This window comes from Triticum dicoccoides, chromosome 1B (genome assembly GCF_002162155.2).
Source record: "Triticum dicoccoides isolate Atlit2015 ecotype Zavitan chromosome 1B, WEW_v2.0, whole genome shotgun sequence".
Taxonomy (NCBI): domain Eukaryota; kingdom Viridiplantae; phylum Streptophyta; class Magnoliopsida; order Poales; family Poaceae; genus Triticum; species Triticum dicoccoides.
The window spans coordinates 691,154,783-691,176,478 of record NC_041381.1 but is presented as its reverse complement, the minus strand read 5'-3'; the positions used below and the strand labels follow the sequence as shown (position 1 = coordinate 691,176,478).

The following is a 21,696-nucleotide window of genomic DNA, read 5'->3' as shown; positions in this document are numbered from 1 at the left end:
AACACTGAACTTCTTGATTTTGTTGCCTCCTTGTAGCAGGGCCAGGGAAGCAGTGTCAGGTGGATCCTGGAGGAGCACTGGTGTGGGATCCGCTGCTGCCAGGTATGCTTTTCTTCCTACCCGTCCTCTCGATCCACTTCCTCTCTTTGTTTCTGAATTTTGCACTCAAATTGTGAGGTGAGGCTCCAAAAATACAGTGGTTACAGACGGCGGCGACGACGACGAAGACTGTCCCGTCCTCTGGAACAGTGGATGCATTGAGCTTGAGATGACGATCCGCCACTCCATCCACGATTACTGTTTTCCCCCTTCTTTTTGTGGAGATGATATCAGTACTCTTTATCAATGCTGTAATAACCAAGGTGCATGTGTCACTCGCTCAATCAAGTGTGTAACGGACCCTGCTTAATATGCCTATGATGCAATACCACTACATAGTTTAAAAAGGAAAGTGGAACGGGGACCTCCCATCTGGCACCGCCAAGCTTCCTCTCAAGCGGCGCCACCAGGTGGCACCCCAACCGCTAGTGTAGCACAATATGTTGGACGTTGCAACTTGCAACGTCTCGTTTATCTCCAGGGCTGAAGTGGGTACCGTGACGGGAAAGCATCAAGTTTCGTGACAAGATCAGCTCGACTTTAGGGAAGGAGCGACCAAGGGCTTCCAAGCCAGGAGCGTCGATTTCTTCAACAGTTGGGCGCGAGGAGAGGAGCTCGAGCCGGTAGCAGGCGTCGAGGAGACGCATGACCTTTGAGGTGGTGGAGAGAAGGAGATGTTGTGCAAGGAGGTTTCGAGTAGCGGCGCCAAGAAGACGTCGATTTCTACACACTGAATCACTCAATATGATGGAATCAATACCCATTTACAGACACTTAGATTATGTAAGGCCGTTGGATGCACCTCCCTCGTCACCGTCTCTTCGTAGTTAACCAGCCGTTGATTTGTGTGCATGTGGTTGTAGGAAGGAATCAAGTTTTATATCTTCATTAATTTCTTTGATATAAAAGGCATGATTACATGGGTTTTGATTTTTTAGGGTGGTAATGATTAGTGAGTTTATGTAGAGTCTGATCTTTTTTAGGGCAATGTATAGATTGATTTTTCCGAGTGTTAATGTAGAGATTATAGCGAGCCATAGATCACTCAGGCTTCCGAAAATTTGAAGATCGAAGTGTGGACTCTTTACATGGGCCTCCATGCTCTTCTGAATAGAAAGTGAAATGCAGGCAAAACCAAAATCACTAGTAAAGGATTACCGTTTGCAAAGTCACCCACACCTTCTCAGGCGATGACAAGTGGCGGACATATTTGTTTTTTTTTGTAACATGCGTGTTTTCTTTTTTTCATAAATTTGTTTATTCAAAACGTTTTTACTCTTAAACTGTTCGTCTAAATCTCAAACCGTCTTCACCATTGGATTTCTCACATCGAGATATACAAATCTATATCCCATATTAATGGGGTCCGTCGAACTTTTTTTTTATCACAGGAAAACCCGAAAAACCGGCAATAAAAAACAAGGACCAATAAAAATGAATACCAAAAGAAACAAAATCTGGAAAAAATGAAAACAAAAAAGCCGGTTCATGCAAAAATAATAATACCAAGAAAAAATGGAAGAAAAAAAATGAAGCCCAGAAGGACGATTGCAATTTTTCATATATTTTTTGGAGCACATGCTGTGATTTCCCCTTTTTTCGGGAGAAGCACAACTATGCTTCTCGCGGAAGCAAAACTGCGCTTCCACGAGATTTGCTTCTTGTGCAAGCACATATTGTTTTCCCTGAGAAGCACAACTATGCTTCTCGCAGAAGCACATCTTTTTCTCAAGAAGTATGGCTATATTTCTCGGGAAAGAAAATTTGTGCTTCTCGTGAAAGCACAATTGTTCTTTTTTTAGAAGCACAACTCATAGAAGAAAATCTGCAGGGGTTATTGTTCTTCCTTTCTGTTACTTATGTTTATATTTGAAAATGCTCTAAAATATAGATAAATATATGAAAGTATTAATATTTTATTTTTTCAAATGTTCAACGTGTATTGTAAAAAATTGTGGAATGTAAAACTTTGTTCTCCTATTTTTTAAATGTTTTTATTAAAAAATGCGGGTCTAAAAAATTACCATGCAATGTTAAATATTTGTTTTTGCAAGTGTTAAAAGGTTCGCATCATTAAAAAATGTTCGTGATATTTAAAAATTTGACACGTTGAAAAATTATGTTTATGGCGTTTTCAGAAAATATTCATCATGTTTTGACGAATGTTTAATATGTATCAAAAAAATGTTAGCATGTATACATAAAATGTACAAACATATTCGAAACAAATTCAAGGTTTATTTGAAAAAAATGTTCACCATGTTTTTAAAAACAATGTGAAGGTGTATCTGAAAAATGTTCCACATGTATTAAAAAATGCTCAATATGTATATTAGAAAATTGGTCAAAATGTATTTCCTTGTATAAACATGTATTGAAAATATATATTCAAACATTTATTTGAAAAAAATTCAACATGTGTTTCAAAAATATTCGATGAGTATCAAAAAATGGTTAGTGTGAATACAAATTATGTACAGCATGTATTAAAAAAACTAGACATGCATTTGGAAAAACTAAAAATAAAAAAATAACTCCCAAAATCGGCGCGAGACCTTAGCAAAACCGGTTATGTACGTGTTAATTGAGTTGGCCCATCCTACCACTTGCCTAATGTGAGATTATACTCAAGCTCGCAACAGGCGAGATATAGCTTTTGACACGTTTCCCATTGGGGTGCCATAAAAGCTTAGGCCGGGCCCAATACTAAAGCCCGACAATGAGCGTCTTGACAAATGCTCATGGATGTCAAACAGAATGTCAAAGACTAGTTATAAAGTATTGTTTCAGTGGATAAATATGTTCGATTGTAAAATTAATTTTGGTATGATTTATATGATATGAATGATGTGCATGTTAGTCAACTAAAATGTGTGTGCATGCCAAATAAAATGTTCACTCTACTTTTAAAATTTATTATTGTTATTTAAACAAGCCTTTATTTTTTTATAAATTACTTTTTACAAAAAATAGTTTTAATGTTAATGACTAACTCCATAATATAAAATAAAATAAACAAATAGAAAATAAGGAAGATTGAACAATACAATCTTGAAAGGGGAAATAGACAACAAAAACAAGAAGAAAAAGAAGAAATTTGGCCCGTGGAGTTGTCAAAGAGGCACTACAAGAACTAGTTAGATATCTACGCGTTTGCAACGAAACACCAAAAATAATAAAAAGATGTCATAAAGAATACACCATTTAGGTGTCCACTCACTCTACACTCTTTGATTCTCTTTTTGCTTGCACTGTATCTTCTTCTACATCCTCATTTGGATACAATGTGTTTCCATGTCAAAATATTTATTGGAACTTGACGTTTTATGTATTTACTTTACTAAACGTAGAAGTTTTCAAAAAAACATCAGGTTATTGGTTTTGATGTTTGATGATTTTTGTTTAAAGTGTTATTAATTGTACCACGACCTAATCAGGGACTGATAACACATACCAAGTAGGAACTAGCCAGTTTGATCGGAGACAACGTGATTAGTTAGGCTAATAGATCTCTCGTATCAATGTCCCACATATTTAATTGAAAATTATGTTATTCAAATTCTCATGTTATTCATGCATGACTTTTTATTAAAGAAACTAAGATCAACACTTTCTAAACATCGGATGATACCAACCGTACTCGCGGCAAGCATGTGAAATAGTCAAATCTAATGTATGGAAAATTACTGAAATTCACTGCATTTTTATGTTCGAGAGTGGTTAGTATTAGTGATGCTTTTTTTAGTACCAACTATACAACATGCGTAAATTGTTATATTACAGAATCCACTATAAGATTTACAACAAATTTCACCATGGAAACCCCATTAAAATTATGTCAATGGTTGAAATTATACACTAGAAGCTTCTATAACTTTCTTCACCTAAACATACACTATAAGGCACAAGTAATGTATTTGCTTGGTATATACTTCAGAGATCTCCACAAAAGTATTTAAGGATATTAAATATAAATGAGCACATATACCCACACAAATATATGCATACACTATGTAATTAACAAAATAAACTTAGTACAATACAAGGCAATTTAAATTATATGGATAACATTTATAAAAAATATAATATCTCTCAACATAAAATGTAGTTAAAACATCTAACAATAGATATAGTTCTTAATATTTTAGCATGAATAAATGAGTTATACAAAGTTATAAAGAAATATAATGTTTTGTATAAATTAAATCTTCTTAAATAAAAACAATTCGCAGACGGGCCCTGAGTGATAAATAGCAACATGGCAACAATAGGATGTGTTCCAAGTGGCAACCACATCATTTGAATAAAGGTTGTCTTATAATAAGTATTAAGCTTAACCATTTCTCTAGTCTTGAATGATAGTCAAGATGAACCGACGACAGTGAGAGTGCATGTGGCGTAAACACAACTAACGAGGAATATTGGGTTGCTCGTGGGGTGAGGTTGGAGTGTTGTGGACACAATATGGTGGAGTAATGTGTGCTCATGCAACGGAGGGGGTCGATCTCCTCCAACATGCAAATGGTTCACGAGAGAGTTACGACATGAGATTGTGCTAGGATTTGAAAATTTTATGCAAAATTGAGCGATTTGGGGCAATAATGAAGAGAGATGCGCCAATTTTAGTGTGGTTGCCTTGTGATTCTTTGCATAATGTAATTGACTTAGATGTCATTCAAAGTTATATTAGGGGAGGGGAGCATATTGAGTTTCTTTTTGCAGATTGGATTAAGAGGTTAGGTCTACGGTTTTACACGGTTGACACATAAAATTTTCACTTTTCTTCTACAATTTTCATTATACCATTTTTCTTATCTAATCAAAATGATTCTTTAATATGTTTCACCATATGTGAAAAATGTGCATGTTTATAAAAAATGTGCATATATCCTATATTATACATAAAATACTTGATCACCACTACTTTTATTATCTTAACATGCACAGATGTAGTGGCGGAGCCACGGTAAATTCGTTAGGCGGGCCAGACAGGCCAGTTAAAGTTGACCTCCCAAAATTTTCTCTTATGACCTACTGAATCTTCACTGTATTTGTTGCTATGTTGTGCAGGCCACGACCTTGTTTGGCATAACTAGCTCCGCCTCGTCTGCACACATGCCACCTCATCAAAGGCCCACCACAATATGCATGGGATTTTTATCCATTATTAGTTCATCCCCACTACTTCTTTTATCTCAACATGCACACATACCACCTCATCACACATGCCACCTCATCAAGGGCCCACCTCAACATGCATGGGAAATGGTTTCCATTACATAGTACTTATATTCAATAATATTTTCAACTATATAATAATCAAATGCAATATATAATATGTATTTTTAGGTTTGGTCTACCAAGCCAAAAATACAACCAAAACATATTAAAATATACTATAGTCAATTACCACAGCAACACGCAGGGTATCATCCTATGTGAAAATAGTAAAAAAAATACTCGGTTATAATTCACTAGATATGAAGAATATGCACTATTTCAGAGAAAATGCATGTGTTTGTCGAGTAAAATGGTCACTCTACTTTTGAATTTTATTATTGTTAATAAAACAAGCATCTATTTCCTTATAAATAAATAAATTTAAACATAAAAATATAATAATTCTCATGGTATATGCAAGAAATCATTAGAAAAGGAAAAAGATTATAAAATACAATCCAGAAAGAGAAAGTAAAATGGGAAGAAAAATAAGAAATTTGAACAGGGGCATTGTCAAGAGGCACTATAAAAACTACTCCCTCTGATCATAAATATAATATGTTCTAACCTTTTTTTTCTGGATCAGCTGTATATAGCCACGTTTTAGTGTATTTGCTCACTCATTTCGGTCCATATACAGACCATATTTAAATATCCAAAACATTTTATATTTGAGAACGGAGGGAGTAGTTAATTAGGTACCCATATGTTTACTATCGAACACTAAAGTATCAAACAAAGGCGAGAAGAACGAAAAAAACATAGACTCATTAGCGTATACCATCCAGGCGCCCACTCATTATGCACTCTTCTATTCTATTCTTACTCTGAGTGTGCTTCTACATTCTAACGTGAAGGCTATGTTTCCTTTCTCACCCCTAAAATTTGTTGCTTTGCATTCCACTTCTACTTCACCAATGCTCCATTTTTTGTTGCCATACTGTGATGTGTACACATTTTGTAGGGAATATAATTTCAAACATTTTTGAAACAATGATGTGCCACTGAAATATTTCAAACAATTGAATAGACGATTACTTCTCTTAAATGTCACTTGAATACTTGAACTGGTTTGAATGAAAAATGTCAGAAATCAGACATTTAATTCTTTTGAAAATTATGTAAATATTTCAAATTCCAAGATAATATAAATTTGGTGCCACCCATTATGTATATTACAAAATACTTGAAAATTGAGATAAATAAGTGAAAATTACAATATAATAGATATTGATGTGTAAACATACCATCCGAGTTAGAGTCGCATTCTTTTGAAATAACAAGCCTCCTCGTGGATTTCTATTAAAGAAAACACCACAAAGTTATTACAAATCAAAATAAAAAAACATTAAAAAAAGCTAGAGGAGAAATTATAGGTCCAGGCCCAGCTGGCCAATCTACAACTCCAGCAAACATACCATCTACGAGCTACAATAAGAGCGAGAGCCACATGATTGGTCAATTCCACTCCGGCGATTTCCGGCCGTCTCCGACATGGCGGGCAGTGGATCTGACTCCGACCAGTTCGGATCCGTCGATTGGGGTGTCATCCCGTGCGGGTTGGAGAAGGCAATGACAGTCTGCATTGTACTCCGTCGCTCCCGGAGGACAACGCCCAGCCGATGGACGGATCTGTCCAGCGCGACTCCATTGCGTCAGCTCAACGAGCGCACGGGCCTCTGGGGCTGGATCATCGCTGTCCTGGCAGCCGGAAATCTCTCCTTCCCCATCACCGGTCGGACACAGTATGATCCCGCCGGGAACGGGAGCCCGCTGTGGGAAGGAGAGAATAAGGGCCGTCGAGGCCTGTATCGCGGCGGAAATGGCGGCGGTGCGGGCGACCGCAGAAGAGGGAGCCATCCGCACCCGCATTGTGAAGAAACGACAACGGAGGAATATGAAAAATAAATATATTACACAAACACTCTTCATAAAAACATTTCAAAATGTTGACCAAGCATTTTAAAAATGTTAAATGTGTATAAAAAATGTTTATCATGTATATAAAAATGTATACAAAAAAATATGTATTAAAGTTTTTTAATCGTGTATATAAAAAAGTTAATCAAGCATTTGAAAAAGTGTTTGAAAAATGTTAAGCAAGCAGTTGGAAAATATTAAATGTGTATAGAAAAAATGTTGACTATGTAGTTCAAAAATGATGAAACAAATATGATCATGTATATAAAAATGTCAATCAAGGATTTAAAAAAAATGTTGAACAAGTATTTGAAAAATATAAAATGGGTATAAAAATGTTGACCCTGTAGAAAAAAATGATGAAAATATTTGATCATGTATATAAATATGTTAATGAAGTATTTGAAAATAATTGATCATGTATAATTTTTTTTACCATGTATTAAAAAATGATGATTTTTTTTATCATGTAAATAAATTTTTAACCAAGAATTTTAGAAACTTTGATAAAGTATTTGAAAAATATTGATCAAGCATTAAAAAATGTTAAATTTGTTTAGATTTTTTTTGAACATGTATTTAAATAATATTTTTTTATAATATATATAAACATGTTAATAAAGCTTTTGAAAGAAAGTGTTGAACAAGTATGTGGAAAATGATAATCAAGCATTTAGGAAATGTTAAATGTGTATATAAAAATTGTTGCCCATGTGTTAAAAAATAAATAATTTTGCATTTAGAAAAAAATAGTCAAGCATTTGAAAAAATGTAAAATGTGCAAAAAAGAATGTGAATCTTGTATTTTAAAATTATGGATAAAGCATTTAAAAATTATTGAAAATGTGTTTAGAACAAATGTTGACCATGTGTGAAAAAATGTTAAACGTGTATTAGAAGATATTCTTGACATATACAAAAAAATGTAGAATGAAAACCAAAGAAACAAAGAAAACGGAAAATAAAGCTGAAAGAGAAATGAAATAAACCAAAAATAAAAAAAATAGAAAAACGAAATAAAAATGTAGAAATAGTAAAAAATAATGAAAGCAAAACAAAAAATCGGGGAAGAAAAAGAAAACGAAAAGGCATTGAAAACTGAAGAAACAGATGGAAAAAGAATGAAAAAAAAGAAGAAGAAAAAACCCAAAGAAAACCGAATAAAACAAAAGAAAATGGAGAAAAGAAAAAGAGAAAAAAAACAGAAAACCAGGGAAAAACCAGTTCATTTCCTTCTTAATAGGTTGCGCCCAAGTAGTTTAACATAAAATGGATGTTGTCCCAGTGGTTATTAGTGCAATGAAGTAGCCTCGAGATCCAATGTTCTATCCTCACGCAATACCCCTTTTACTCAGTTTTCCATTTTCAAAAGAATGTCGCTAATTGGCTGGAACTATTACAACGAACGCTTGAGAGAGAGATCACTACTGTCTCGCATTCTCGCGTGAGATATTGGCATGGAATTAAGGATCTCAGAAAAGAAGATGCTTGTATCAGCCAGCTGTTTATTAAAAGGAACTTGAAACTAAGGATCGATTGATGGATACTAGCATGCTTGCCGCAAGGGCACAACTTAGCAAAGTACTTCATCCATCTCGGTTTTAGACCCCTCTTATTTTGTGTCAAATTTTGACTAATCTTTTTAGTAATAAAATATAAATTATATGTCATAAAAATATTCCATGATAAATTTATTCCGAATACAAATACAATAATATAACATTTTGTAACATATGCCTCATATTTTGTTAATTATTTAGATGGTCGAAGTTTGACCCAAAATATGATGAGATCCAATAAACCGAGATGGAGGTAAAAAAACTAGCAAACTAAAGTATGATGACAGAGAGTCAGAAGCAACACACATTAAAGTTTGACCCACTTTTGAATGCACATAGTTTTGCCAAGTTCTCTCTCTCTCTAGGTTATGAGCGTCATGTCTGGCTTGGCCAACCTCATGATCTAAACTGTATCTCACACACTATTGTTTTTGATGAATAAAAACTTGATTTACCCCTAAAAAAAGTATGATGACAGAGGGTCAGAAGCAACACACATGGCCAATGGTAGGCCGACCAGACGTAAGCTTACCTCATAGATAGCGAAGCTGGATGACACGACTGGTATTAACTGATTAAACATTTATACCATACAACGTTCTCTTTAACAATTTGTTTTGTCATACCAAATATATAGTTTGACTTACACCACCCACACGGAGCGTAATTGAGCTTGTAGGAGGGTAAAGGCAATTTGACATCCTCCCGTGTGATCGGTCCGTACTTGATTGCCTGCGGCTAATGCGTGATCTCATGTGCACCCTAAACAGAGGCACCCCATCACGAGCCTTATGCCGCCACACTGATAGGAGATCACACATCTATTTGCCGGCGCGACGACGCCATTTTAGAGAAGACTGTCTCTATTCTCTTTCTATATATTGGTACCATCAACAATGACTTTGTATCTTAGAATCTTTGTTTCTACAAGGGCCCCGTATTCTCATCTCGACCCGAGCCCCTAAAACCATAGGACTGGCCTGAGTATATGTGCGTGAATGTACTCCCTCCGTTTTTATTTAGTTCGCATATTAGCTTTGGTCAAAGTCAAGCTTTACCAACTTTGACCAAGTTTATAAACAAAAATATTAAGATATACAATAACAAATCAACAATATTAGATTTATTAATGAATGTACTTTCACATCATATAGATTTATTATGATAAATGTCTATATTGTTTTCTATAAACTTGGTCAAACTTTACGAAGTTTGACTTCAGTCAACTCTAATATGCAGAGTAAATAAAAACGGAGGGAGTAAGTATCTGTGCGTATGTATCGTATAAAAAAAAACTGAGCACGATCAGTTCGCTGGTCCTTGTCGTAGTAGTAGGTTGGAAAATCTCGAGACGCATAAACATGCGTATGTAGCAGTGATACAAGGACGACAAGTACGACGTGAGAGCACACCAGCGGGCCGGCGAGTCTGTGGTAGACGGAGTCTTGAGGCATCCATCCAAGGCATGCTGTCTCTCCCCTCCATGGGAGGACCGGCAGCCAGCCACGCAAAGATGATGAAAAGTACGGCCTCCGGCGGGTCATGAACGTAGGAACCAGGATATCTCGAAGACGTACGCAGAGAGGCACGAACTGGCCGGGTCTTGCATGCGGTGCGTGATCCCCGTGGCTCCTACGCACAGAGTCGCGCCTGTTTCAAAGCGCCGACATGCCAATTAGTGCAGTTTGTGGTTGCACATGCATGCAATGCCAATTAGAGTAGGTTGGGACTTTTTTTGGCGAACTGTTAGGACCGAGTAAAGCTACTCCCATGTAGGATTATCGGTTTTAGGACCTGTAGATCGTGTGCATTCACACGTGCATGCGTTGCCTTTATATTCCACAATCGAGCCAGTCCAACTACGTACAACTCCTTATTTTTCCACGGATACAAGTACTGTACTGTGCACGACTTAGCACTCGGACTAACACATGAAAAGTATACTCTTTACCGGCTAGAAGCGGCTCGATCGCTGCATGCTTGAATAGTACTCCCAGATTGTGATGTAGAACAACTTTCAAGCACGGAGAAAAACTTTCAAGCACGGAGAGACACACACGCACCCTGCTTCTAGAAACCTTTGTACTCCTGTTAGTCGGATTTGGCAAATCCGACCTCCTATACGTCCGTGGACGCGCCCGGGCACGTCCGCGGATGCATCCGGACGGACCCTCATATTGCCGTTCTGACATCCTCATATCTCAAATCCATGCAAATACTTGCACGTCGATCATACAAGCCAATATGGCACGCAAATAGCAAATGTTGGTACGAAGCATAAATAATGTTTGCATTAAATTTATTTAAGTGCCAAACTCAAGCATTGGCTCCTTGGTTGCCATTGTGGGTCCATATGTGCTCCACAAGATCATTGAGTAGTTGCGTGTGCACCTGCTGATCTCGAAGATTCTGATGCATCTGCAGAAAGTTCATCAGCCGAGCCGCATCTTGATCTTCCGAAATTTCAATTTCTTCTCCAGGCGCTTTGAAATCATGGGTTTGGGCTACACCATCACCCTCATCCTCGACAATCATATTATGCAGAATAACACAACATGTCATCAGCCGCCACAAAGTTTTTGATTCCCACATCATTGCAGCGCTCCGCACAATTCCCCAATGAGCCTGAAGCACAACAAATGCCCTCTCCACATCCTTACTAGCCGCTTCCTGCATTGTTGCAAAGTGGCTCTGTTTATTGCCATGCGGTTCGGATATGGTCTTCACAAACACCGTCCACTGAGGATAGATACCATCGGCAAGATATTATCCCATGTTGTACTCTTGGCCATTGACGGTGCAGTTGTATGGCGGTGATTCCCCATTGCAAAGCCTCGTGAACACCGGAGATTGTTGAAGCATGTTGATGTCATTGTGAGAATCCGACATTTCAAAGAAAGCATGCGAAATCCATAAGTCATGTGATGCCACCGCTTCTAGTATGATGGTGGCCTCTCTGGTGTGACCTTGATACATTCCCCACAAACCTTTGGGGCAGGTCTTCCATTGCCAATGCATGCAATCAATTGATCCGAGCATTCCTGAAAACCCCTTGCCTCTCTAATAGCCAACAACTTTCATGTCCTGCGCATTTGGTTCTCTGAGATACTCAAGTCCTAACACCTCCACCACGGCGTGGGCAAACTTGACAGTAGTCTTCAAGCACGTACTCTCCCCATCCTGACCATCTCACCAACCACATCTGGAGCAGTACCAAGTGCAAGCATCCTCAGAGCAGCTGTGCGCTTCTGCTTGGCCGAGAAAGAGAGTTGGCCGCAACAATCCCTTGTGAGCTTGAAGTAGTCATCGTGTGCCTCCACTCCGTCCGGGCCGGCGACGACTGGAGGGTTCTTCCGGAGCTAGCTATGGAGCGGGCACAGCGGCGGAGCGCGAGAAGGACGACGCGGAGGAGGAAGAAGAGGGGAGATAGCAAATGGAGCCGGCTGGTCTTGGGTGGATTTGGTGCAATTTGGGGTGGGGTCGGGCTATCGGGTCTGACGTGGCGGGCGTGCCCGGGCGTTCCCATATCAGCCCCATATTTGGGCTGGATATGAGGGGTGCTGGTCAGCCCGGGTGTTTGAGGGCCATTTGAAGGGACCGTTTGGGTCAAAAAATCATGACCGGACAGTGACCGGGCGACCCGTCTGGACGTATGAGGCGGGTTTGAGGCGCCCGGCTGTAGATGATCTTATACGTACTTGATCACGAACCGAGCCGATGAGCTCAAACTGATCAGTTCACATGCACCTTTAGAAGCAGTACACATCAGTGCATGTATCTCTGCCATGTATTTCCACATTAACTGGCGTCAGACCAAGTCAATAGATTGTCTTTCCAGCTGCCTTACATCTAGTATCTACTCTGACGTCGCGTTCTAATTTGTCTCATGGTGCTATGGTTTCTAGAACGACTGCTGCAGAAAAATTCCTGATGGATCATCGTCCACAAGCTTAGAACAAAATTCTATGGTGCTTCCATGCACGTTCCTAGTACAAAATCCTAGTACTTTCGACCTAGTCAGTCTTACAAGTCATTGTCTTAAGCTCAAAGAAGAATATTAGAAGCTCAGCAAGGAACTGTATATGCTTGGACTCTCATAGAGCTTTTTCTTGGAATGTATCTTTTTTCTTTTTTTTGGAAATCAAAATATAGTTATATAGCAATCCATCTGCATCTTCTTGTTGATTGTTTAGTCCTTCCATACCATCTAGAGAGACCATTTTTCCATAAATAGGAAAAACTAGAGTGACCACTAAAAACAACTAATTACAAGGATAACTTCATGCAAACGTACTAATTCTACACATGAAGATTGTAGAAGTGCATGCTCTAGCCAATGCAACCAAAAGACAATCTGATGGAAGAGAATAGGCAATACATTTATACGTCAACACCCCTCTCACGTGTGGCTCCCCCAGCCCTAAACATGGACCGAAAGTGAGTTGCAATTTAATTGCAGCTAGCCGGGTCTTGAACTCAAGACCTCTTGGCTCCGATACCATGTGGAAGTGCATGCTCTAGCCAGTGTAACCAAAATACCGATCTGATGGAAGAGACTAGGCAATGCATTAAATAAACAATAACATGAAAAATAATGTGGCATGAATCGATTCTAGAGATTCTGTTAATCTCTCCCTTTCTTTCTCCAATATTGTAATAAGTATAGTATTGATTGTCGGTTGTAATAGCATAAATTATTTGTTTCTCAAGTGTTAGAACTTGCGAATATATCATTTATGTTTTTGAAAGTTATGGCAATTATGTGCTACTACCTCTAGTCGAATTATAGGGTCAGTATTGTTTGCATCTTTAGGTTGACAATTCGATCCTTCCATATCATCTAGAGAGACCATTTTCTTTCGAGTAAAAATATAGAGTGACCATTGAAATGACTAGTTACAAGGATCACTTGTTGCAAATGCACTTAGTTTAAATAAGCAATAGCATAAAAATTAAGGTGGCAAGAATAGACACTAGAGCTTCTATTGGTTTTTTAGATGGAAAGCTCGGAATTGGCATCTATTAGTTGCTCCTCTCTCTCTCTCTCATAATCCATTCATATCCATCATATTATTTATAAAATTTGAATCTTTGTGAAGATCAAGCCCACAACTATTGCAAAAGTGTAATTTTGATCCTCAACTCTAATATACCACAAATTATTGGTCTTTCAAGTTCCATAACCGTCTAATCTTGATCATGTTTGTTATTTTTGAATTTAGTTTTTAACTATTTCTGGAAATTCCTTGTTTTCAAATCTATTTGGTTTTAACTAAACTTTCTCACTTTCCAGTTGCTTCCATGTATTGTTTTCTAATTTTCTGGTAATTTTATATTAATTAAATAAAAAATTGACCTAAGAACAATCTATGCCTTTCAAATTTAAACTAATTTTCTTTTACATATTTATGTAAAATTGGTTGGATTTTCCAAAAGAGGTTCATGTTTTCTGGTTGTCTATGTGTGACCAGGATGCATTCCATGTGGCTGAAATCATCACCATACCATCACCATTATCAGTTTCAATTTACAAGGGATCAAATGCAAACACTTTTTACATTTGATAAGCTAAACACTTTCCATATCAATGGAGCAAGCTTACCTGAGAGGTGTTGAATGAATAAAAACATTTTTTCCCATTTATCAAAATGGGGATAGCCTTGAACGTTTAACTTTATAAAAATGGAGTACCATCTATGTTTGATCATACCATAACTGATCTAGAGAGCTCGCAGATTACAGGTTAGTATGGATGCATGGTGTCCTCGCAGCTCAACGTCTAACTATATAAAAATATCATTGAGAAAGTACGAAATAATATATCTAGGATTTTCCCAAAAAGGCATTTCATAATTATTTTTGTTCTTTATTAGCAACACAATCATATATTCATATATATAGAATAAAGGTTAAAGTTGCACCTATGGAAATGTATCAAGGTCTAAAATATTGTGCATTTCAAAATGTATGAGGTAAATAGGAGTACAAAACATCTGCAGAAGACACAAGCAATGCTAATTCAATTTTATAATCCTTTATTTGTAGTTATCGAGATGAAATTTACAGATTCACCATGATTGGATTGATTTTATTTATAGAGAGGACACCTTTAATATTGGTAGCTACCAGAACTTACCAAGAGAAGGATATTTCAATGGGAATGTTATCTGGCGAGCGAGCACGCATGTAACAAGCGCATAATTTTTTGACATTGTTTGTTTTGAGGTTGTTTACCATAATTTCGTTGGTTGTTCGAGATATGAAACGAATATTATGCTCCTTTCGGATTGTGACTCGTCTGAGCACGCACGACCTGGCCCATGCATGCATGTATTATTGGTGATTCTTCATCTTCAAGTCAACTAGTCAACTGCCGATCCATGGAGTGGAATCAGTCCACACTTGTCGAGTCAGTGACATCTAACGTCGGGCTCTGGAACCTATATAAACTGATAGATACCAGGTTTGCTTCGCTATCTCGATTGCCTCGAGTCGTTGAAGAATTCGGCGCGTGCGCTAGCTTTCTCCGGGTACGTAAGCCATGCAGGTCTTCTATGTCTGCATGCGATTTTTTCATGACGAGCCGAGCTAACTACCCATGTTGATATCCAGGGTTGCATTTTCAGGAGCTTGGCTTGGCTATAGCGCACGTCCTTGATCGGTTGTTGGCCATGGCGTCCAGGGATGGGGATAGCATCTGCAGCATCCAGATGGCAACGGAGGTACTGGACGAGTCTCCGGGAGCGCTTCAGGATCAAGATGAGGCGACGTGCTCCGTTTTGTTTAGCATGCCGGCCTCGCCGTCGGGGCTCCACCTCGCGCAGGGTATGGCGGGCGGGGCAAAGGTGGAGGTCCACGACCCTGCCAGGCCGCGGCTGATGAAGCATGCCCGCTTCCACTCTCGCAGCCGTCCATGCTGATCGGAGGTGGTGGCGAGGCGCCGGCTATGCCGCGGAGCGAAAGCACGCGGGAGTGGGACCGGCGGTTCGACCACTTCAGGACCTTCTCAGGCCGTCTCGAGCGGCAGCTCTCCATCCTCCGTGGGGCGGTGCCGCATGAGCCGCCGACGGACGACATGGAGTGTAACGCCGCGGCCAAGATTTCGGTGGAGCACACCAACGAGGACAATGACATCCCCTCCGCCGACTCCTACTTCGCCGCCCTTGAAGGCCCTGAACTTGAGACCCTTCGGGTACGTGCCACGTAACCGTGCCGATGCATTCCAAAACATTTACCTTTCGAGACGTCGTCTTCTCTAACAATAACCACCTGGATGTGCAGCCAGCAGAGGTAGCGGTGCTGCCCAATGGCGAGCCCTGGCCGTTTCTCCTCCGGTTTCCGATCAGTGCGTTCGGAATGTGCCTGGGCGTGAGCAGCCAGGCAATGTTGTGGAAGACTCTTTCGTCGGAGCACTCCACGGGGTTCCTTGGCGTGCACCCCGCCGTCAACCGCGTCCTCTGGTGGGCCTCCGTCGCCCTCACCATCATTGTGTCCATCACGTACCTACTCAAGGTTGTGTTCTACTTCGAGGCCGTCCGCCGCGAGTTTCACCATCCGGTCCGCGTCAACTTCTTTTTTGCACCCTGGATCGCTTGCCTCTTCCTCGTCAAGGGCTTGCCCCGCCCCGAGAGGGAGATCAACCACATTGTCTGGTACCTCCTCATGACACCCATCCTCTGCCTTGACCTCAAGATCTACGGCCAGTGGATGTCCAGCGGTGAGCGCCAACTCTCGAAGGTGGCCAACCCGTCGAACCACCTCGCCGTTGTTGGCAACTTTGTGGGAGCACTACTCGGTGCCAAGATGGGCCTCCGTGAGTTGCCCATCTTTTTCTTTGCCGTCGGGCTCGCTCACTACCTCGTGCTCTTTGTTACCCTCTACCAAAGACTCCCCACCAACGTGCAGCTTGCCAAGGAGCTCCATCCGATCTTCTTCTTCTTCGTCACCGTACCCAATGTCGCCTCTATGGCTTGGGCGACGATCTCTGGCGAGTTCGGCCATGGCCCCAAGCTTCTTTACTTCGTCTCACTCTTTCTCTATGCATCCTTGGTGGTATGCATCAACCTGTTCAGGGGGGTTCGGTTCTCACTGACATGGTGGGCCTACACGTTCCCGCTAACGAGCGCCGCACTGGCCACTGTGTTGTATGCATCGGAGGTGGACAACATGCTGACCCGAGCATTGGCGGTCGGGCTGGCAGGGATCGCCACCGTCACAGTCATTGGAGTCATGGTCAGCACCGTATACCATGCCTTCGTGAGTAAGGACCTCTTCCCCAATGATGTGTGCATCGCCATCACGAGGCAGAGGCCCAAGTTCAACAAGATCCTTGCACACCTCCGCTTGTCCAGCACCGATGAGGCCACCATTTAGAAATTTGAGATCCAAGTGCAAAAATGCAAAACGTGGACCTAAACAAGAAAACGAGGAGAATCAACACATACACTCAATTATTTGATTTCGATGTATTTTTTTTCTTATAGTACTTAATGATTTACTCAAATGTTGATGCTAAGAGAGTAAAGGTAATATTCAGGCGATAAATTGATCCTGGTTTCAATATATATGTAGAAGTGCCAGAGTAACGTATGCACAAGGAACACCATCTTGTATGTATATCTATATCTATACCTCATATTAAAGATGTAGTCTTTCATAGTTCTTCATAAGTCATCTGTTTATATCCGTTAGTTTTGTGTAAACTTCAACGTTTGGCGGTTGAAATTTAAAAATAGATCTACACACATGTCGTACAATGACGATGACGTGGATCGATGCCGCCATCGCCAGTCACCCCACGAACTCCGCCGGATCCTGCAACACACGGGCGACTTCCAGGCGAGGAGGCTCTGCTTCATAGCCCAGGGCGCCGTCGCTGCAGCTCCTCACCACCGTCCCGAGCCAGTCGTCAGCGTCCATCCATTAGCAACTCTTCATGATGAAGGTCGATCAGTTTGGCAATGGTAAAGGCGGAGGAGAGCATGCGCGCGTAGAGCTATAGCTGCCCAGTGAGCGTACATCGTCGACTTTGGAATGGAGCTGCGGCCTTTGTATATATAGTGCTAGCTTGGTTGGTAGAAAGTCAAACACAACGGCGCGGTGGACTTTCTATTTTTAAACCTAAAAGAAATACACAGACAAGGTGGTGCGCGCAGGAACGGCGTCAGTGATTGATCAGTTCCACTGCATGCCCTAGACGGACTAGATGCAAAGATACGAGATCGCATCAGGATTTACACGTAACTAACAGATGAATTGACCAACCTAATCAATCTCATTAAGTATGTCAGTTTCACGTGCCGCAAATGCTACCTGTGCACCTGTCACTGGACCAGCGCTAGCTAGCTTCGCTTCTTGTTTGTATTTGACTTTGCTCCAAATGTCAAACAACATGGATATATTCGGTCGAAACATCTGAGATGAGGTCACGAGGATTGAAGAGGGAGTAAAATACTCAGTAAGCACAGCACTGTAGCTGGCATATGCTTCGAGTTGGGAATAATCCTGGGATTATGCCTTTTTGCGTCCGAGATATTTAAGCCAGTGCAGATACACCATCATGCATGGCATCATGCAGTGCAGATACACAATCTCAGGATCTCCTGACGACCGTACGTGCTTGTTATCTGAATGTCTGACTAACTAACCTGCAGGCTGCAGTGCAGTTTGGCTCATCGATCCTACAAATCGTGCAGGTATGGGAGCATTGGACGGCTGGAACAGTACTGGAGATGCTAGACCCGTGCATGAACAAGAGCTTCTCGGAGAGCGATGCGCTGAGGTGCATCCATGTCGGGCTTCTCTGCATCCAGGGCAACCCAACAGACCGGCCGATGATGTCCACGGTGGCCATGATGCTCGGCAGCGACACATTCTCTCTCCCGGCTCCCTCCAAGCCGGCGTTCTACTCTAGAAACGCCGGCGCCAATTCAAGCACCGGGTCAAGCGTCTCGATCCCGTCAGTGCAGGCCCGATCATAGATCTTACTTAATAGCAACAACTTCACTTGCCAACCGTAAAGAGCAGAGGCGGAGCCAGCGTTGTAGCGTTGGTTTCAAGTGAAACCAACGAATTTTTGCTGCCACGTGCATGTATGTACGTAATCGTGTGTATGAACCTCTGCACCCATCGAAGTTGGAATGCACGAGTTAAAAGACTTTTTTTTACTGAAAGCTAAAAGCCTTTTAGTCCACAAATCTTCACGTGAGTAGCCCAGTTAAGGCCCATAAGTAAATTGCTACTGCCTCCTGCGTGCGTCAGGCCGTCAAATTCCATGTCTTGTACAATTGTGAATCGACTCTCGCTCGCATCACCCATCACGGCGGCGGTGCATCGCCGTCTCCAGCCGCAAGCCCGCAAGAAAGCAACAACAGCTCGGCACACAGTACATATTCAAGATACTGAGAGATCACATCACCTTATGCAAATTCTATTTAGCATAGCGCGGTAATGCCCCTTGCCCTAATTTTCTAATTTAATTTCCTGAACTTTGATTGATCTAGGCTGTGGGGCGATATTTCTCAAACAGAAACCGATCACGAGATTCAGATTATGATATGGACACTTAAAGGCCACCCATTAGACGCAGGTAAAGTGCATCAAATATTGTTGATTTAAGAAGTCATATGAAACCATCTGTACAAAGAAATATAATTAAGATGATCCATATTCATTTGTGTTGCTGCCTTTTCCTGGATCACAACAGGGGCAAGTTGCGAGTGATACATTTTTCACAAGTTGCGAGTTGATATGAGTGATTAATTTGTACTCCCTCCGTCCCAAAATAAGTGTCTCAATTTTGTACTAGCTCTAGTACAAATTTGTACTAAGCTCAAGACACTTATTTTGGGACGGAGGGATTTCATGCTTTTTTTGATTGATGGTATTATATATACACTTGTCAAACTAACTTGAAATTTTTGCACGTGTTTTCGGGAACGAGAAGCTGCACCTGAAACCAGGAAGTTATTTTGGTACTACTCTACATGTAAACAATACATTTTTATAATTTCATCAAACTAATATGTCTTGCGTTTTTTGTGTGTGAATGTTATAGTATTTTGTTTTCTATGTATAAAGTATAAGTGCTATCACATTTCAATTTGTAATTCTACCTTTTGGTGCTATACTCTTGTTATAACTTATATGATAGTGTGGAATAGGACATTATACTTGACTTAGTCATACTAAAGTTTCACAATAGATTAATGAGTGAACCCATTAACTCAATTTTCTGGCTCCGCCCCTGTACACCATCATGCATGGCATCATCGATCATTGACATCTTAATCTTAGTGCTTGTGACACGTTAATTATATTACTGTAATTACTCCTCCAACCGGATCTGGTAACCTGCAACTTGTTAATCATCGTTTGACTTTTAGTAACGTCAAAGGACTAAGAGAGGTAGTAGTACGTGGTTGAGAACCCTAAGTAAACTACCATACATACATCTAGGGTTTCTCTCTCCCTCGCCTATCCCTCGACGGCTAGGATAAACTCTTCCCTCCAAGCTTTGCCGGCGAGCTTGTGGATTCGCCTTCCCTCGACCTGTCGCTCCGGCGGCCGGTGGCGGGGAGGGAAATCCCGGTGGTACGTTACTCCTGGGTTTGTGGAAAACTCTTCATATATTTGAGTCACTCGGGACATTTCAAGTTGTGCGCTTGTGCCTCGGGCTTGTACGTGAGGGTTTGAAGCTCGCCCGAAGAGCTACCTCTAGCAGGAGGACCAAGGTTGTCAGAGACCTAGGTGAGACATTCATTGTCATGGGAGCATTCGTTGTTCCCCACCTCTCCAACGAAGATTAGCACTCCCTCTAGAGTGTAAACTTTGGATCACATCTTCCTCTCCATCACTTTGGTTGTATCTTACCTTAGGTTTACATTGTGTTATTAGTTGCTTGTTTATGTGCCTTGTGTAACTTACTAGCTTGCTGTAAATCATCATACATGGTGTATCACCTAGTTGCATTTGTAGAGAACTTATATTTCTGCACTAGCCTCGAAGATCAACCAAGAAAAGAATAAATTGGGTAGTCTCTTATTCACCCCCACCCTTCTAATCCACATTTAGAACATCTTTGATTTCTAACTAACCCTCACCACTTCAAAAAAGGTTTGGAATTTTCCCTAATAGTTCACATCAAACATCATGCGCAATTTGGTACAAAATAATCGATCACATCTTTGTTGTGTAATTCCTTATCTAAACCCATACACTACTAGGGAAAACGTTATACACTGAACTTTAGCAGTAGCGATTGTTAAAAAAGCTCGCTACTGCTAGAGAGCTGTAGCGCGTGACAAATAAGCGCGTTGCAGATGCATATATAGCCGTAGGGTGTCTCTCTGAAAACTCGCTACTACTAAAATTTCGACCACTAAGCCGGTGGGCTACACATAGTAATAGCGATCTTTCAGAAACCGCACTGCTGCTAATATTCTTATAGCAGCGCATTTGCGCGTAGAGCGCTACTGCTAACGAAAACAAATTGAAATGAAAAACAAATAGAAAAGTAAATGAAAATGAAAGAAATAAAAGAAGGAGAAAGAAAAAATATAAAATGTAAAGAAAAATAAACGAAAAAAGGATGAAGGTATAGCAGTAGCACGTTTGCGGAAGCGCGCTATAGCTAACTTAGCTATAGTGCGTTTTCCATAGTGCGCTACCGTTATTTTTGACTTAACCCAAAAAACGGTTTCCCCCGGCCACCATTTCTCCCCCAAATTCCCTCGCCCCACTCTTCGCCGCCGTCTCCCCCACTTCGCCGTCGCCCCCACTTCGCCACCATCTCCTGCTGGCGTCGACGCCGCGTTCATCCTCACCGCCTCCGCCCGAGGCCGCCCAGCCTCACCGCTGCCGCCTCTCGGGCCGCCGTCGACCTCACCGTCGCTGCCCT

General features: G+C 40.8%; 1 protein-coding gene across 1 annotated transcript; it reads left to right on the top strand.

Moving 5' to 3' along the window:
* Positions 1 to 15,469: 15,469 nt before the first annotated feature.
* On the top strand, positions 15,470 to 17,171 carry LOC119312931 (S-type anion channel SLAH2-like). The gene is made up of 3 exons (XM_037588726.1): positions 15,470 to 15,623; positions 15,809 to 15,990; positions 16,080 to 17,171. The coding sequence occupies exons 1-3, from the start codon at positions 15,470 to 15,472 to the stop codon at positions 17,169 to 17,171; spliced, it is 1,428 nt and encodes a 475-aa protein (XP_037444623.1).
* The last annotated feature ends 4,525 nt before the right edge of the window (positions 17,172 to 21,696 follow it).